Source organism: Terrapene carolina, unplaced genomic scaffold (genome assembly GCF_002925995.2).
Source record: "Terrapene carolina triunguis isolate 2854851 unplaced genomic scaffold, T_m_triunguis-2.0 Scaffold629, whole genome shotgun sequence".
Lineage (NCBI taxonomy): Eukaryota > Metazoa > Chordata > Testudines > Emydidae > Terrapene > Terrapene triunguis.
The window spans coordinates 8,000,779-8,021,023 of record NW_020664980.1 but is presented as its reverse complement, the minus strand read 5'-3'; the positions used below and the strand labels follow the sequence as shown (position 1 = coordinate 8,021,023).

General features: G+C 42.3%; 1 protein-coding gene across 2 annotated transcripts in view; it reads left to right on the top strand.

The window, feature by feature from the left end:
- The window catches only part of LOC112110687 (serine/threonine-protein phosphatase 2A catalytic subunit alpha isoform), a 74,836-nt gene that overhangs the window by 41,108 nt on the left and 13,483 nt on the right, over positions 1-20,245 (top strand). Inside the window, exon 1 of one of the 2 annotated variants that reach the window (XM_024205808.2) lies at positions 13,602-13,935. The exons of the other annotated variant lie outside the window; for it this stretch is intronic. Within the exon in view, the coding sequence (XP_024061576.1) occupies positions 13,834-13,935 (102 nt within the window). The 5' untranslated portion in view covers positions 13,602-13,833. Of the gene's footprint in view, positions 1-13,601; positions 13,936-20,245 lie in introns of those variants that run through there. 2 annotated transcript variants of the gene reach the window in all.

The following is a 20,245-nucleotide window of genomic DNA, read 5'->3' as shown; positions in this document are numbered from 1 at the left end:
GTCTTAAGCAGATTTTATACAAAGCCTCAATTATTCTTACATTACAACAAATTGCACACTTTAATGCTGCAAGATTATCCCTTGACAGTGCAGAATTCATGGAAGTTAGAAACCAACTTTTTCCTATTTAAATAATGTAAATAGTAACATGTCCACATTATTAAATCCCTTTAGGGATCATTTTTAAAATACATTTATAATGAGATTTTACACCAACAAGATATTTGTTACAAATACTCTAAATCTGATAATTACCTTGAAAGTCTTGTTGAGTCATTCCTATTATAATTAAAGTGATCAATACATACATTATATTGTGGGATTGAAGTTACTAAGAACATCTGCTGCTGCTAAACTAAGGGCCATGTTATCGGAGCAAGCATAGTTTCTAACAACAGCTCTGTGAATATACAGAGAAAACAATACCACAGCAGAGCACTAGGGAGATTGATTTTATTTTTCATCTGAAAGACAGCAAAGTCCTGACCCACCACATAGTAAACTGCATGGTAGTCTGTTTGTTTACATCAGAAGGATAAAGGGTTGACTTGATACAGCTGGTATTTGAATCTGTTCAGTGGAGATTAGGTATTCTACTTATGCTTGCATTACTAAGCTATCCTTTCCAGCCAGTTGTTATTAGGGACCACATGTCTTTAATCTGCTTCTCACACAACATAGCACCAGGAAGTGCCTTGGCTTTCTACAAAGAAGAGAACAAAGTTTTGAAATAAAGGCAAGTCTCTATTTCAAATGTAAAGAAAACATCTCTCTAGTGGTGGTACAGTGAGGGACTAAAGAGAAACTGTTTCTTAACGACACAGGTATTGGCAACCAAATAAACTCTTCAGAAGCCTACATACATAGCACTGCTTCTGAAAAGACCTTCTTATAAGGATTCACCGTCTAAACAACCCCTTGCTGAGTCCACAACTCAAAATGCCCAGACAAATAGCTACTAACCAATCTCTCATTCCATGCTTTAGTAGCAAAACACCAGAATAGTTCCTTAGGTGAACAATGTTTCTTGTTCTGAAATCAAGCCTTCAGCGTATCGTAAAATCAAAAACACCTGCTTGTTACCAGCAACCTTGTGTTTGTTCCATTGTGAGGTAAATTGGGCAATGCACCCCCATTGTGCCAATTCACTCATATTTCCCTGTATTTGGGGCCCCTGTATAGGCTATAACAAATTATTACAAACATATCACTCTTTTTGTCTACCTCTATTAATAATAATTTGACTAAAACCATAAGACAAGGATAAAGTACTATACTTAGGAAGAAAAAAAAATCAAATGCATAATTACAAAATGGGGAATAACTAGCTATGCAGTATTACTGCTGAAAAGGATCTGGGGGTTATAGTGGATCACAAATTGAATATAAGTCACCAATGTGATGCAGTTGTATAAAAGGCTGATACTCTGGGGGGGCATTAACAAGAGTATTATAGGAAAGATCTGAGAGGTAATTGGCCTGCTCTACTAAGCAGTGGTGAGGCCTCAAATGGTGTACTATGTCCAGTTCTGGGAGCCACACTTCAAGAAAGATTGGATAAATTGGAGAGAGTCCAGAGGAGAACAAATATGATAATAGGTTTAGAAAACCTGTGACTATGAGGAAAGATTTAAAAACTGGGCATACTGAGTCTTGAGAATGGAAGATTGATCGGAGACCTGATAACAGTCTTCAAGAGGTTAAGAGGTGTTATAAAGAGAACAGAGATCAATTGTTCTCTACATCCACTGAAAGTAAGACAAAAAGTAATGGGCTTAAAGATATTAGGAAAATCTTTCTAATTGTAAGCGTAGTTAAGCACTGGAATAGGCTTCCAAGGGAGGTTGTGGAATCCTCATTATTTGAGGATTTTAAGAACCGGTTAGATAAACACCTGTCAGGGATGGTCTAGGTTTACTTGGTCCTGCCTCAGCACAAGAGGCTGGACCAGATAATGTCTTGAGGTCCCTTCCAGCCCTATTTCTATGATTCTACGATTATACTACTTCTAGTTTTCACATAAACCATAGAATTGCCAGTACCAGCCAGGAGAAGTAACCATGGCATCATTTGTGGACAGATATAAACACAGGAACCCAATTAAGATTATACCCAAGACAGTATTTGTTATTATGCTAAAGAAAAATGGCAAAGCCATTTTTACAACAAAATAGCAACTCCTTAAGTTCTCACTCCTGCAAACACTTTATACAAATGCTTAAGTTTAATCACACTCAGTGTGGATGGAGTGAATTGTGCCTACAGACCAGTAGATCTAACACTGCTTGGTTGTCAAGACTGGGAATTTCTGCCACAGCTATCAGAGAGTACTCTTGAATGTGCCTTTTCTGGACCAAACAAATACATTCTTCCTAGGAAATGCAGTCAGTTTTTAGTGGGACCATTTTTTAAAGTAAATCAAGAATTACAACTCACGGAGCTAAAATTTCTATTCAATATCCCATTAATTCTCAAGGCCTGACAACAAGGCTTCTGTGTAATAGGCCTTGGCTACACTTGCAGCTGTACAGCGCTGTGAGCTAAACCTGTCTTCGTACAGCTGAGTAGGGAAAAGCGCTGCAGTCTGTCCACACTGACAGCTGCCAGTGCAGTGGTGTGGCCACACTTGCAACATTTGCAGCTGTGTTGGGAGCGGTGCATTATGGGCAGCTATCCCAGCATTCGTGTGGCTGCAACGTGCTTTTCAAAATGGGGGGTGGGGGGGGTGGATTTTGACAGGGAGTGTGGGGGGAGAGAGAGTGCTTTTTGGAGCATGTCAGCTCTCTATTTTGCAAGTTCCGAACTCCTGGCCTCCTGATCATTCATTTAATCACTCAAAGCAAGCTGCAAACTGTTTGCTTTTCTCTGTGGTACGAGCTTTGAAACCGGCACTTCCGCATTCCTGCAGGCAATCACAACAATGGAGAGGATTGGCCACTTGACAAGGTGATTAGTACAGCGCTGCAAGCATTTACACTCAGACCCGTGAGTCGTAGCCATTTCGCTGCAGCTGTTATTCCTCTCAGAGATGTGGAGTACCTGCAGCGGTGTACCCAGGGAGATACAGCGCTGTAAGTGCCCTGCCAGTGTGGACGGGGAGTGAGTTACAGTGCTGGGGGAGGCTTTACAGAGCTGTAACTCGCAAGTGTAGCCAAGGCCATAGAAAAACACCCGTGTGCTGTTGGCAAACTGCTGCCTCCCCCCACTATGAAGCTAATTGGGCAATGAAGAGAGAGCTAAAATACTGCTGCAATGGACCCCCATATCTCCTTTTCACTCATAAAATCCCCTAATAAATGTAAACTAATTACAGGACTGAAAATTTGGCAGACAGTTCAAATTGCCTAGGGTAATGATAACTTTCTGAAACTCATTCCTCCTCCAGACAAAGCATCTGATATCATTAGATAATTCCTGAATTTCAGCTGGTGAAAGCAACGCTTATCATTTGGAAGGACCATTTTCATTATCTTTTCAGTCTGCATTCTGAGAAGGAGAAGCCATTCTGTTGAATCATCCCAGTCAGATACGGTACAAGCAAAGGCACCAGATTAATATTATGCAAGATCTAGCTACATGAGACACCACCTCCATGTCCCATCAAGTAAGATCAGCACCAGTTAAGATCATGGCCTTTTGAAGGGGTGTACCAGGCTTTCGCAGCCCCCTGCTGGAGACCCTACTGCTCTTCTATGTCATCTCCACCCCTGGGAGCAAGCAGAAGGGAGGAAAAGAATAGCAAGGATTAGTTCTCTGGGCCTGCCTAGAGAGACCTTACTATAATAGCCATTTTGGAAGCTAAAGAAACCTGGTCCTCCAAGACGTAGAAGGGCTAGCAGCAGCCAATCAGGGCCCTGCTGGCCCAGATAAAAGGAGCTGTCCTGGCCTAGGGAAGGAAGGGTGTGCTTCTCTAGCTCATAGACTTTAAGGTCAGAAGGGACCATTATGATCTTTTTAGTCTGACCTCCTGCACAATGCAGGCCACAGAACCTCACCCACCCACTCCTGTAACAAACCCCTGACCTATGTCTGAACAACTGAAGTCCTCAACGTGTGGTTTAAAGACTTCAAGGTGCAGAGAATCCTCCAGCAAGTGACCCGTGCCCCATGCTGCAGAGGAAGGTGAAACCCCCCCAGGACCTCTGCCAATCTGCCCTGGAGGAAAATTCCTTCCTGACCCCAAATATGGCGATCAGCTAAACCAGGGGTCAGCAACCTTTCAGAAGTGTTGTGCCGAGTCTTCATTTATTCACTCTAATATAAGGTTTTGCGTGCCAGTAATACATGTTAACGTTTTTAGAAGGTCTCTTTCTATAAATCTATAATATATAACTAAACTATTGTATGTAAAGTAAATAAGGTTTTTAAAATGTTTAAGAAGCTTCATTTAAAATTAAATTAAAATGCAGAGCCCCTTGGACTGGTGGCCAGGACCCAGGCAGTGTGAGTGCCACTGAAAATCAGCTCATGTGCCGCCTTTGGCACGCGTGCCATAGGTTGCCTACCCCTGAGCTAAACTCTGAGCATGTGGGCAAGACTCACCAGCCAGACACCCAGGAAAGAATTCTCTGTAGTAACTCAGATCCCACTCTATCTAGTGTCCCATCACAGGCCATTGGGCATATTTACCGCTAATAGTCAAAGATCAATTAATTGTCAAAATTAGGCTATCCCATTATACCATCCCTTCCATAAACTTATCAAGCTTAGTCTTGAAGCCAGATATGTCTTTTGCCTCCACTGCTCCCCTTGGCTAGAGGAGCTTGAGTTTGTTTTCTGGATGTATTTTATATAGCTAGGTTTTCAAGATCTAAGAACCTTAACCCTGAGATAAGGGTGAAGATAAAGAGGCTAGGTGGGAAGAGACACAGGGAAGAAGTGGTGACAAACTGAATCAAGCAGTATGTGGCTGCTGTTTATAGGGTCCCTGGGTTGAAACATGGTGTAATAGCTGGGCCCAGGTTTCCCAAGTAAAGTGACATAAACTCCCAGAAGAATTAGAGCTTATTTGGGAGCCTGAACAAAGGGCTAAATTTAAAGGACCCAGAATCAGGGCTGAAGATCCTAGTAAGGGCAGAGAGGCTGTTTATATATTGGACTCTTTAATACCCCAGAAGGGGTTCATTTGGACTTTGTGACTGGGCTGGAGGGCTGTCACTGAAGACCTACTGAGGTTGGCCTGCAGGAGGCACTGGGGTGAGAGAAAGATTGCAATACCTCCCCCAGCCATAAGGAAGCACTCATGGTGATAGGGATTTGAGGACTTCCATAACTCAGAGAGAGGTTATGAGTCTATTAGAGGAGTGGGTGGATGAAGTTCTATAGCCTGTGATAAAGAAGAAGTCAGATTGATGGCCCCTTCTGGCCTTGAAGTCTGAGCCTCAGAAAAAAAAGGGGTAGAGGAGGCAGGGCAAAATGGGGAGGAGCTTGGAGTGCTGGGAGAATGATGCTGGTAGCATAAATTCTTTGATGGGGAAGGGAGGTCACAGCAAACACTCAGCAGAGGAAAAAAAAGTATCCATTAGGGCTGTCAAGCGATTAAAAAAATTAATTGTGATTAATCGTGCAATTAATTGCACTGTAAAACAATAATAGAATACCATTTAAATATTTTTGGATGTTTTCTACATTTTCAAATATTGATTTCAATTACAATACAGAATACAAAGTGTACAGTGTTCACTTTATATTTTTGATAAGTATTTGCACTGTAAAAAAACCAAAAGAAATAGTATTTTTCAATTCACCTAATACAAGTACTATAGTGCAGTCTCTTTATCATGAAAGTTGAACTTACAAATGTAGAATTATGTAAAAAGAAAACTTCATTAAAAAATAAAACAATGTAACATTTTAGAGCTTGCAAGTCCACTCAGTCTTACTTCTTGTTCAGCCAATTGCTCAAACAAGTTTGTTTACATTTGTAGGAGATAATGCTGCTGGCTTCTTGTTTACAATGTCACCTGAAAGTGAGAACAGGCATTCGCATGGCACTGTTGTAGCCGGTGTCGCTGTTGTGCCAGATGAGCTAAAGATTCATATGCCCCTTCATGCTTCAAACACCATTCCAGGGGACATGCATTCATGCTGATGGGTTCTGCTCGATAGCAATCCAAAGCAGTGCGGACCGACACATGTTCATTTTCATCATCTGAGTCAGATGCCGCCAGCAGAAGGTTGATTTTCTTTTTTGGTGGTTCGGGTTCTGTAGTTTACGCATCGGAGTGTTGCTCTTTTAAGACTTTTGAAAGCATGCTCCATGCCTTGTCCCTCTCAGATTTTGGAAGGCACTTCAGATTCTTAAACCTTGGGTCAAGTGCTATAGCTATCTTTACAAATCTCACGTTGGTACCTTCTTCGCGTTTTTGAAATCTCCAGTGAAAGTGTTCTTAAAATGAACAACATGTGCTGGGTCATCATCCGAGACTGCTATAACATGAAATATATGGCAGAATGCAGGTAAAACAGAGCAGGGGACATGCAATTCTCCCCCCCAAAGAGTTCAGTCACAAATTTAATTAACGCATTATTATTTTAACATGCGTCATCAGCATGGAAGCATGTCCTCTGGAATGGTGGCTGAAGCATGAGTGGGCATATGAATGTTTAGCATATCTGGCATGTAAATACCTTGAAATGCCGGCTACAAAAGTGCCATGCAAATGCCTGTTCTCACTTTCTGGTGACATTGTAAATAAGAAGAGGGTAGCATTATCTCCTGTAAATGTAAACAAACTTGTTTGTCTTAGCGATTGGCTGAACAAGAAGTAGGACTGAGTGGACTTGTAGGCTCTGAAGTTTTACATTGTTTTGTTTTTGAGTGCAGTTATGTAACAAAAAAAATCTACATTTATAATTTGCACTTTCACGACAAAGAGACTGCACTACAGTACTTGTATGAGGTGAACTGAAAAATACTATTTCTTTTATTTATCATTTTTACAGTGCAAATATTTGATTTCAATTACAACACAATGCAATATATATGAAAATGTAGAAAAACATCCAAAATATTTAATATATTTCAATTGGTATTCTATTAACAGTGTGATTAAAACTGCGATTAATTTTTTTTAGGTAATCGCATTAGTTAACTGCGATTCATTGACAGCCCTATCTGTAATTCAAGTAGAAGAAGGCAGGTCTGATGTCATTCTGGGCATCTAGAGAATTGGGAAGGTGGTTGCTGCTGGGTTTGGGATGACCTAGGTTCCTGAGTTGACTCCCTTCTCTCTTCCCCTCCCAATGCTTTTCATTCTCTGACAGCCACATGGAATGGGGAAGGATGTCCCAGCTGCTTCAGTTCTGAGAGGGTGAGGGGACAAGGGATACCTAGCTGGGCTTCAGCTCTTGCCCTGCTCCTGGCTGCTACTGGTGGGGGGGAGTTCCCTAGCTCCTGGGGATTGGCTCCACTCCACAGGAATGTTCTTCCTCCTTGTAATTGAGAATTATGGTTTATTTTTGTCTGATTTATTATTACACTAATTTAAGTTATGCCTGACAGTCTCTGCTCTGATGATGCCTGAGTGGAGTGGCAGGTGTGGTTGCAGGTCAAGATTAAGGCGCACTAACAGGAGCACCTGATGGCATAATGCCAGACTTGAGTCAGTCCTGTTAGCCCACTTGCATAAGCATTAAACTTGCTTCCAAACTTTCCTCAAGCCAAAAAGGTGTATTCACTGTAGATGCTGTATAAAGTGAACTGTGATACATCAATAATTTCAGGGTGCTGTAGCATGTTCTTCTACTCCACCCTTATAATAGGGATTTTGGTTAGAACATTCTGTTATGTAAGATGTAAACTACATTCAGAACCATAATAATTATCTTAACTGCATCACTATCTATTTATAACAGCCAAGATGTGAGGCACAGAAATTCAGTATAGTATTGTCTAGAGAACAAAGTGTAACAAGGTGGATCTGTTCATTACATTGAAATCTGATTACATATTTGTTTAAAAAGGAGATTCCTTATTAGTATTAATAATGGATAAATAATAACCTAATGCATTTATCAGTCACATTGAAACAAAATTAAAATTCTGATCTAAGAATAGCTTTTCTGTGCAGTGCCTGTTACATTCACAGGCCCTCTCTCATTTTATCAGGTTTCTTTGTACTTGAGCATGAATATGGAGTCTCAAATGGATTTTTTTCTCCCTCCTGAACACTTTGCCCTACATATAGGAAAAGGTCAGAATTTATTTGAACTCTGACCTGTTTACAAATGTGGAGTTGCCTCCTAGTCAAGTCAACAGGAGTTGCAAGAGCTCAGCACTTCTCAGAATTAGGTCCCCGAGCTGAAGATGAACTGGATAAAAGGCACTGGTTAGCATTTGCGTTAGGAGTTATATTAGGGTGACCAGATAGCAAGTGTAAAAAATTGGGACAGGGGATGGAGGGTAATAGGTGCCTATATAAGAAAAAGCCCCCAAAATCGGGACTGTCCCTATAAAATCAGGACATCTGGTCACCCTAAGTTATATTTTGGATGTGAACGTAAATACAAGTGAATCTGCCCTGGGGCAAAATTCTCTGTCTTCCCCTTCCCTAGTTGTAATATCGCCAAACCAAAACCAATATTAGCCTCAGCTCTGGATTATCAATCACACTGGCTTGGTGACCCTGTGGTTAAACTTTTCATTACCATTTGAATAACATGGGTGTGATTCCCATAATCTGTACTCTTGCTTCCTGAGCGGCAAGGTGCTGAGTGCACTGTGGAGGCAGTATGCATGTGTCCTGAAGGGGCTTTTCCCTGCAGTGATCTCTCTGGCCAATCTAGGAATAGCTCTGATAGACTCTCATCCTCCATCTGGGCAAAGAGGGCTGGTCATTAATACAGGGGCTTTGTGAGATGAGGTGTTAATTGGAGATGGGGACTCTGAAAACCCCTCGTTATAATCAGCAAAAAATGCCTACTCTGCTTATGTCAGCAAAGTTCAGCATTCTCAAGCTGGGGAACTGCTATTCCTTACTTGGGTTCAAGAAAGGGAAAAGGAGTTACAGCTCACAAATAGAAGTAAAATCATGTATTCACTTGGCTAAATTGTGTCTTACTCCTCTCCGTTGCCCTTGGAGCTGGGCTATACAAGCATAGCTGCAGAAGAAAGGTGCTCTGGTGCTTTGGGTCTATAAAGAGCAGATCCAGGTAGAAGGCCTGTGGGACTACAGGGGGAAGGGCAGTGCTTTGCATTCTTTATATTTGCTGATGAAAGGTGCAGCATATGCTCGTCCTGGGCTTATAAGAAGGTAGGGGGAGGGAATCCTGGTCTCTTTGCCAACTTAGCTGGCTCCTTAGGACTATGAAGCATGCCTGAGTGCATTAGCCAGCTGCCCTCTACGTGGGTAGGAATCACTGATGTCTGTGTTTTGCCACAGCCCTGTTCACTGGGATAGGAAAAGAAGATACTTTCTGCTCCTGCACAGGTCTAGCTAGAATTTAGACCTTACATTTTGTTTGAGGTTGACTTTAAAGGAAGTGAAGACTGCAGTCACTTAGCTACAATATTAGATACATTTAAATCCTACATAATTTGGATTTCTGAAGTTGGCTGTTTCAGTCAGAAACAGTTGTCATTCCTTTATGTGTGGGTAGGAAGAGCAGAGAAGAGATTCCATCCAGAGCACAAGAAAGATTAGGTGGGATTTATGTCTGTACAATGCATGTGGGAGGTGCCAAGTGTATGTTCCTTGCAATAAAAACCTGTCACATATTACTTCCATGACAACTGCCTGTTTATGATCTGTTCCATGTTCCAAGAGTTTAAAAGAAGCTTCTGGAAATGATCATCAGGCAACAGGAACGCATTTCTGAATTAGTGGTGTGAAGTATGTTGATGTGAGCATGTCAGCAAACCTAAAGTGCTGTGGGACTGATTCAGCAGAACACTTACACATGATATGCTTAAGTTTTTTGCTGAACTGGAGCCTCTAAACCCACCACTATTGCTGACTCTCTCTGTGGCCTGTGGCAAGAGGCTTACGGAGGAGGAAACTGAGATAGAGAGGGTAACATAGGGAAGTAAGCATTATTACCCCATCTCAGAGTTGCTGCAAGATTAATGAGAGAATGTTTGTAAAGTGTTTTGAAGATTCAAAGTGTTAAGTAAATGCTATGATTATTATATTCAGACTCAGCTAAGTATTCTGCAAATAATTAGGGGAACACGTTGAACACAACATGGCAGTTTTTCTTGTGATTAAATATAAAATATGGGGGGTGAGGGAGTGCAACACTGAATAACAAAAGTGTGTGATTTGAGAGATTTCTTGTTGAAGAGACTAACTTCATTTGGAAGAAAATGTGGGTGCTATGTGCTTTTGAAACTCAGATCCATGGTTTCTTAGGTTGGGGACACAATATTTGAAGTTGAAAATGTTGGGCTATGCTTTTGCCTGAAGGGTGGGATATATTTATACTTTACTTTGTCCTGGGGTGTGTGTGTATGTGTGTGTGTGAGGGAGTTATTTAGATTTTGTTCTATTTGATTTTATGTTTGGATGTGCACAAATACAAAGAAATTGTTGCATTTTTTAAAAATAAAGGAATAGGGCCACCCTCTCCTTGCTTTCTGGCCAGAATAACCAAAAAGCTCATATTTAAAGTGTCCTAAACATACTGATATTTTCAGAGTAACATTTTTTTATAAAGTGTTTAGGTTCCTCACAAAAGGGTTTATACAGGAATGTAACATTAGCCAGACCAGATCTTGCCTCCTGCAGTAATCCATGCCTGATGCTTCAGAGTAAGGCAAACATCCCCTTTCATGCTCCCTGTTTGCTGCATGCAATCTTCTCTACTGTTTGATACTTTGTCATACTTTGCAGGCCCTTATTTCTGCTTACTGTTGGCTGGAAGGATCGGGTGGTAGCAGATTCATCACTTTTATCAACAGCTGTGGTTCTGAGGCCTAAAATAATTTTTAATATAACTCTATGGACTGTATGGATGGAGATATACCAGGGAAGAATTCGGCCTTGAATTCATAATGGGGGAGCCACATTGACATTGTCCCTTTTGGTATGCTCATCAGTGAGGATTTGCTGCTCTATTTTTTTTTTTGTCCTCTTCTCAGTCTAATACTTTTTTCCAAAGATGCTTATACCCTCATTATGGGGTGAATCAGATAGCTCATAAAGTTTGCAGTGCCCTGCTGGTGACTAGTGACCACAATGGCAACTTTTGTAACATTAATTATGATGCATTTTTACAATACCACTGATGGAAACACCCTCTCCCAACTCTAACATTAGAGCCCTGGAGGTGTCACTGTAGGTCATGTGTTAATTAAGTTGAAAGATGGGCACCGTCACCCATTAGTGGAGCAGGTAATTTACACTTATAAATGCTACATTTATTTTATTTTTCCATGATAGACTTTGTTCCAGTATGAAGAAAACAACAAACCCCTCCCATGACCTGTTTAATAGAAAACGTGAATTTTCTTCCTAGGCAATATTAATGGGGGAAAAAACCCAAACTCCCACAATTAATATCACCTTCCAAATAAGGCTGTTTCTAACAATGGCAGTGGTGACTTGAGTGTGAGCAAAGCTATGTCCAGCAATCAGTTGGCTCACCTTGACTCAAATACTACAAACTAGGTGGGCCTAATTCAGTGTTGTCCTGAAACTTGTGAAGTCATTTAAATCAGTCTAAACTGAGTGTAAAATACAGTTATCACTGTAGGCTGCACAAATTTTAGCCTTTCTGTGGACATTTCATGCATCCTCAGCTAGAGAGTTATAGTAGTCCAATTCAGTGGCTCTTAACCTTTCCAGGCTACTGTACTCCTTTCAGGAGTCTAATTTGTCTTGCGTACCCCCAAGTTACACCTCACTTCAAAACTACTTGCTTACAAAATCAGGTGTAAAAGTGTCACAGTACATTACTGAAAAACTGCTTATTTTCTCTTTTTTTTACCATAGAATTATAACATAAATCAATTAGAATAAAAATATTGTACTTTTCAGTGTATAGTATATAGAGCCATATAAACAAGTAATTGTCTGTATGAAATTTTAGTCTGTATTGCCTTCGCTAGTGCTTTCTATGTAGCCTGTTGTAAAACTAGGCAGATATCTAGATGAGTTGATGTACCCCTTGGAAGACCTCTTCATACCCCCAGGGGTACACGTACCCCTGGTTGAGAACCACTGGTCTAATTCAGAGATGATGAAAGTTAAAGAACCACTCACATTGACTACATTCTCACCTAAGAGTAAGGGGCACAATTTTGTTGCCAAATTAAAATGCGGAAAACATCTTCATAACACTGCTGTATATAATAGTACTAATGATTGAAGATGACTCAAAGGCTTCTCAGAATCTTTATTTCTATGGTCTTATTCCCCCTGATCATGGGTGAGGCTAAACTATTGGCAATTTCTTCTAAGTGGTTCCTACTAAGCCTAATCTTGGTTTACAGTTGGGCCACCGGCTCCTCGTCCATCTGCAGATAGTGAGACACCTTGCTGATGATGGAAGCTGCATCAGTGGAGATATACAGTTGGAATAATATTCTCATTAAGGGCACATGAATCTGTGTAATCTTACCTTGCAGTATTATAGACGTGGTAGGAGAAGGGATAGAGTATTGAGCCAGGTGGGTCTCTGTAAGAGTGACTTTGCTAACAAGGATCATGTGCCCACCACAGCCCTCTGTGACTTCTCTACTAGAAATGAGTGGATCCAGCAAAGGGCAGCCCCATTCACTCCTGCAGGATCTCATACAGGTCATTAACGCTGTATGCTCCACAGCATGAAATGCCTCAGCAAGGTTGAAGAGGATGGGCGCAGAGATGGGCTTTGTCTCCTAGGCCAGGAGCAGGTCACCTTAGTTCTAGCTTTCCTAGACAGAGCAATGCTTTTTGCTACGTCTCACTGGGCATGCTGACCTTTCCTTGAAAGCCGAAAGCTTCATCCCACTTACAACTCATCAGCTCCTTTACCTTTCTGTTGGGTCATGGTGACTAATATCAGCTGCATTCTGATGCTCTGAGGAAAACCACTTAGCTGATGCTACCCTACAGGTCAGGTCACTCAGCACCACTAGGTGAGGAGCAGACACCAACTACCTCCCCGGGGAGAGCCGGCTCCGTGGAGTGGGTGTGGAGGGAGCACCCTGTCAGGAAGGGGGAGGGGGGGCCTAACGCTGCTCTAGTCTAGAATCCAGACTCCGCGGTCGACTCCGACTACAATACCCCCCCCCCGCTGTACTGCGCATGCTCTGACCGTCTCCAGTCGCTCAGTCCGGGCACCTTCACCCGTCGCTTCGTTGTTGGTGCTACGCATGCGTCGCTGTCCAGCCGGTCTCCTCTTCCTTTCGCTCCAGCACTGCACATGCGTCCTTCCATTCGTCCGCACAGCACTGTGAGCATTACGCATGCGCTAATCCTGACATCGCCACGGCGTTGAAGTAAGCATGCGCTGATGTTTCGGGCTTCCTCCCTGTGCTACGAACATTACGCATGCGCTGCCTCTCTTCGGTCGGCCCCGCCCTCTCATTGTTGGTATCACGCATGCGCCGCCTTCCAGTCCGCTGCTGTGCATGCGCCGTGTTACCCCTCCCCCTCAGAGGGGGAAGCAGAGGGGGGTGACGTCAGGGCGCGGCGGCCATTACACGGAGGGGAGTGAAGAACGAGTAAACGCTAGAACCGCTGCTAGGAGTCGGAATCTAGCCGGGGGAGCTGCCAGCGTCTACCGCCGCCGCCGCGCCTCCCGTGTGTCCTGTGAGGCCGCGGCCGCTGCTTGGAGCGGATCGTAGGGGGTGGGGTGGCAGAGCCGAGCGGCAACGGCAGGAGCCGGTGAGGAGAGCGAGCGGGCGGCATGGAGGAAAAGGTCTTCACCAAGGAGCTCGACCAGTGGGTGGAGCAGCTCAACGAGTGCAAGCAGCTGTCCGAGGGGCAGGTGAAGAGCCTGTGCGAGAAGGTAAGCGGAGCTGGGGGCCTGGCAGGCAGGGAAGAGCGAGCCTCTGCGGTGAGGCGAGACCTGGGAAGGGGAGTCTGGGCTGGGGGCGGGCAAACGCAGCGCCTGTGACAGGGTGAGGAGAAGGAGGGGGCTGGGGAAGAGCTTGTGGGAGGGGAGCGGGGTTGGCCTCTCCGAGGGGCAGTGGAGCAGGGCAGAGTCGGGGAAGCGCTGATGGCCGGGGGGCTCCGTGGATGAATCTCCTCGGGCGGGGCCGATTTTTTTCTAGCGCCTGAAGCTCTGTCACCCCGCGGGGATAGCGGGTCCTAGAGCTCCGAGGCGGGGGGTATCCTCCTCCCGGGCAGATCGGCGCCCCCTGTCGCTCCGCTCGGAGACGGACTCCTTCGGCTGCTTTTCGCTGCCTCCTAAAATGGCGCCTCTCGCCGGGATTCTCCGGGGCGAAGAGACCCTTGTGCACATCAGCCATCCTCGGCGCTCAGGGCATTTCGCTCGCGGTGTCGTCGCCTAGTTCCTCTGACTGGCTCCGTGCTCGCCGTACAAAGGCAAATCCGTAAAGCAACATTTGCACGTCGTCCAAACGCTCATCCTCTTCTCTCCAATGCCCCAGCCCCACTTTCCATTTAAAAAAAGTGTTTGAAATATCTTTTATCAGAGGGGTAGCCGTGTTAGTCTGAATCTGAAGAAGTGAGGTTCTTACCCACGAAAGCTTATGCTCCCGATACTTCTGTTAGTCTTAAAGGTGCCACAGGACCCTCTGTTGCTTTTTGAAATATCTTTGGTATTGTTCAGTTGGATGAGCAGGAGATGGGGGTGTTGTGGCCACAAATTTGTATCTTCTGTGTTACGATGCTAATCTCCAACCTATTCTGTAATTGTTGCCATGTTGGAGCACCTGGGAACAAGGTGCCAGTCCCCTTGGGACAGTTAATACATGTTTGTTTTTCTTGTAATAGGCCATCAAAATAGCAGGAATTACAATGGAAGTGGAAATTTTTATTTTAAGGTGGCAATGTAGATGTTCCCATCCCCTCTTTCCCCCCCAAAAGTAATTTGGATTTGGGATTTTCTGACTTTTATTGCATTCATGATGTGTTTGGAATGGCCTTTAAAATGTAGTTGGGAATTAGATGCATTTGAGGTATTGGTTTCTCTTTGTAGGAGTTTCTGAATTTTGTCTGAAGTAAACTTACTTGAGAAGTAACAAATTTACTTCATGTTATGCAACTATGTGGAGTTGTTATGGGTGTTGAGGATTGGATGTTGTAATCTATTTTGGGGGTCATTCCTATGCTCACGGATTTCATCAGTTTAGAGAAGCCCTGGAAAATTTACCTAGAGAATAATCATTTGATACTCTAGTTATAAAAAAAAAAAAAAAAAGTAGATTCAGTGGTTGGACAAGTACATTTTCATGACAATTTTGTAAAGCTGTTGCAGAGGATGTATAATCTCTTGCTTTTTATTTCCCCTTCAAAGTGTGCTTTAATGCCAAAGGTGAAAAATTTATAGTAGAGCAGATTTTGTTTTTCTTAAACTAGTCTATTTGCAGTGCAGTGGCTTTCTGACATGTGACCAAGATCTTATACGTGTGTGAATAGGTAACTCATTTTAGGTAAATGGAAATCTGCACCATGGTAAGATCACTTGGAGCAATGAATGATGTGGCATTCTCATTCCTGGGTTTTAGAAACCATTTTTGTGCAGGTCACAATACAGTCTCCTTTAATACCAACCTGTCTTTCACAAATGGCATTCTAATTTTGAATACTGATCAAGTTATGTTGACTTATAACTGAAAAGTTTTTATGGCTTAGTATAAGGGTGTGCATATAATTCTAGTGGGGAAAATATTTGTGGAGTGTTTGAGGGAATTCAGGTTGCAGAGTTTGAGACATTGCTGATGTACGCCCACTGTAAATATTCTTTATCCCTAATACTGAAGAACCTGATTTGGCATTGTCTATCATCACTACAGTGTGTTGTTTGAATCTGCTTCTTTCCAGAGGGTTCTTTGTAATCTTGATAGTCACTGAAAAGTACTTTAATAGACAAGTGCACATTAATGTACTGAGTCCAAACTTTACAACTGTGAAGTATTCCAACACTTTAGTTTTGTTCAAATTATGGTGCACATTTAATTCTCTAAATTGTAATGTTTCAAATAGGTAATAAGACATAAGCGCAAAAATTGTTTGTCATATGCTTGAACACAATATACTCATCTTTTTCTTAAATTACTCTTCCAAATGATATATAAAGTGGTATCCTAGTAAGTGAGGTGATGCGTATACATATGCCTTAATACTTGTTAAAATAATGCATAATGCTTTACAAATACACAAGACTAGTTCCCTGCCACAATGAGCTTGCAATTAAATTAAACACAATGACAATTTACTACGGTTGGTGGGCATGCGGGGAATCTGAACACTGTTAGGAAGAATGGTTGGGAAAGGAGACTTAAGGAAAGCAGCTTGGTTGAGGCAAGGAGAGAAAACAAAGAATGGGAAGGGAATTAACTCAGTATTGCAGTTCCTGAGTTTAGACATCCCCGAGTTAAATGCCCAGGCTTCCCTGTATGATGCATGGGGAGAGCTAGGTGCCTAGGAATGGAATCCATAGAAGCCAGCTAGTTGAACATAGAAAATGCCATGGGGGGGTGTGTATGGCATGAGTCCCACTCCTCAAAGGGAGTTAGGTGCCTAACTCCATTTGGGGTTCACAGCCATGAACACTCTCCTCCCCCCAAAAAACAGACTGAGGAGGAGATGGTAGTGCCCCCTTATAACCTTTAGCCCGGTGGTTAGCGCACTCACAATGTGGTAGACATGGGTTCAGATCTCCTCCCCATCTGATGTGGAGCAGAGATTTGAACCTGTCTCCCACCTCTCAGCAGAATGCCCTAGCCACTGGGCTAAGTGGCATTCTAGGGTTGGTATTTCAGTATCTCCTGTTGAAGCTGTTCCACTATATATAAATTAAATATTAATTGGAATATGTGAAAATGACTATAGCCCAGTGGGTAGGCCATTCTCCTGTTGCGTGGGAGATGTGGGCTCAAATCCATGCTGCAAATCAGAGGAATGAATTGAACCCAGATCTCCCGCATCCTGGCAGAGTGCTATAACCACTTGTTTAAAGGTTATATGGGGTGGACACCATTATATTCCTGTGGGGTTCTGTATGGGGCCTGATCCAGTAGATGTGCTTTAGGGCTGATTCTAATAATGCCTACTGGATTGGGCCCTTCAGGGAAGGTAGTGGTGGGGGAACATCTCCTTTTAAGATCCTGCTGGGGCTTAGGCATGAGAGAGGCATCTGGAGTCAGGACTGAGGCAGTATTTCCATGATTGCTGGCAGATTTTTAGGTGCCGCTGGGACTTCATAAAAATAAACTTGTGTACCTACGGCATTAGGTGGCAGCTGCTGAATGGACATTTTGAGGATCTGAATTTTGGACTTAGGTGGCTAAAGGGGCAGTTAGATGCATTATTTCCTGTGTGGATCTTTCCCTCAGTGCTTATGTATAATGGTGATGAGCACTGCAGAAGTACCTTTTATACAGCTGGTAGGAAAGATGACCTAAACTGAACCATTTTTGATAGAGAGAAGAGAAGTTGAAACTCTCATAAGGTGAGAGAACCAGTTTTAGCAGTAAGGATAGATTGAAGCAACGAGACCTTTTCAGCCACAGTGTAGAAGGAAATAAATGTAAAAAAGTGGTTCTGAGATTGTGAAGATGGGGGAATTGTCAGTGGGCAAGATGAGAGGTTGTAGAAGGAAAGAAGTTTGGCATAAGAATGGTAGTCAGACTTCAAGGGTGAGATAACAGAAGTGAGAGTAGATAGGTAACAGGAGTGGCCAGAGAAGGGGATGTAGTTGAGCCTCTGGCATGGATCTGCTTCAACTTGTAAAAATATATCTACCCGCACTGAAACTGACAGTCCCTTGCACATCTATGAAATTAGCTAAACACACAAACTTCAACTAAATTGGCTTAAAGTCGCACCTTTTGTTATTTAGGTGCAGCTCTGTGTGATTGCTTAATTTGGAATAAATATTTTGATCTAGCAGGAGTAATTTTTTGTACAGACTTAAGGCGTCTTCATAGTGATGCAGTGCACACCAGAACGGTCTAAATTATAGAGTGCTTTAATGTGTTGCGTTCTAACTGTTCTGTGTAGACTTGCTGACATGTTCAAAAAGGTACTACATATTTTAAAATTTTTATTAAGATTAAAAAAAAGTGAACAGAGTTTGAGCAAGTTTCTGGTTATCATGGAATAACATACAGATTGAGGGTGTAAAGTTTGGTTTAAGATCAAGTGGCATAAGGAATACATAATCTGCAATATCCTAGTACATGTTGATTTAGTTCCATTGGAAACAGAACTGTGTTAACATGCACTATGTGTCTTTTAGAGTGCATCAGCAGGGCCTACATGAGTCAGATAGCGCTAGGTGGAGGGAAGAATTCTATCTACATGGGTGTGTGTGTGTGGGGGGGGAATTTGGTTGGCTTAACTATGTTGCTCAGTAGTGTGGATTTTCCCTATGTCTGAGTGATTTAGCTGGGTCTACCCAACTTTTTAGTGTAGACCAGGCCTTACTGACTCTAAAGTTAGTTTCAGTGAGAGATTGGAGTGGAAATGAAGCTTCCTGGTGGTTCCAAGACATGAATAGAAGGCTGGAGAGGGAGGGAATAATTGAAAATTGAATGGGATTAAGGAAAGGTTTATTAAAAAAATAGGATGCTTGAAAGTGGGAGTTGAATTAAATAATAGTTTAATTATGTGCCTTTTAAAGGGGAATGGCAATATTGAGTGTATATATATTGTGTTTTACAGACTTCTTTTAGTGCTGTGATAAGAAAAATCAGTTTATAATGGATTCTTGTATATTTTGTTCATAACTTTTATCTGATAAGGATTGTCAGACCCTGAACTCTGCCATTTAAGAAGCTTGGGTTGTATGCATTGTAAATTGGAGCTAGTGGAATAGTAATAAGCCTAAAGGTTCTGTTCTTTCCTCCTTCAGCTCTCCTGGTTAAGAATACACATCTGTTTGCATTATTCCATGCTGTAATATGACTCTAATCTAGTTGCTTCATTAATATACCACCTCGTAGTATTGTGCCTGGTCACATAGCTAATGGTGACTATGCTATAACTTGGCAAAATGTCCACTGGATGTATGAAAGAAATAATTCCTTGAAGTACCAGGTTTCTAAATTTTTTATTTTTTCAAATTAAAAATAAAACTTCAGTCATGAATGGTGATTAGATTTTTCAACAGTTGATATTTATTCTAAGATGAATGGCTTCTTAGTGTATAACTGACACATCTTACAGGTGTTGTTTTGCTTAAGTATTCCATTTATTAAAAATATAATAAAACTTGTGCATAACTTGTTGCCATTTGGATGGCCATGATGCTAATGTTAATTTTGATAACATTGCGTTGTGTGAAGATTCCTTAATGAGTGTTTATAAATGGAGGGCAGTATAAATCCCCCATGATCAGGTTTAGACCAGCTCTTATGCGAGTATGAAAAGAAGAGGAAAGCAAGGCATAAATTAAGTTCTGGAACATGGGCTGCTTTTCATACTCCTTGGTGTCCACAGTGCATTACTGGGAGAAGGGGCAATGGTCTAGTTGCCCCCTGGCTTGTCTGCAGACGAAGTATGCTGAAAAGAGATGTAGCAGGGGTGTGTTGTGTAGTTTCAAGGTAAGATGCCACCTTACAGATGCATTAAGGGCTGAATTATAATATCATAGTTTTTAGAAACTCCAGTCAGTGTCTTGTTTATACGACAACTAGCACAAAATAGATGTTGATACCGTCTTTGCTCCGGAGATCGTACAATCTATAATTTGGCCACTCTTTAGACTTGGACTCCCCCCCCCTCCCCTTAAAAAACATCACTGTGTAGGAAAATCTTTTCTTAACGGGTAGCTGCAACTGCTTTGTTCTACTTCTGTATATCTGTTGCTAGCAAAATTAACTAGTAATGAATGGGTGCAGTTAAACCAGTACTGAACATGGATTAACTACAGGTGTGGCAAGAGCAAACCGCATTCAGCACTCTTCCAGAAACTTTGGTCCAAACCTGCTCGTACCATAGTTTCGGAAACTGTGGGACACACTGTCCTTGGCTACACTTGTATTTAACCCATGTTCAGCACTTGTCAGCAATAGGTAACTTTCCTAGTGTAAACAGGTTTATAAAGCCATACAAACTCAATTGACATAATTTTGTAATTAATGGCATAATTTACTTGTTGTTACAAACTTTTTCATTGAGTCAACTCT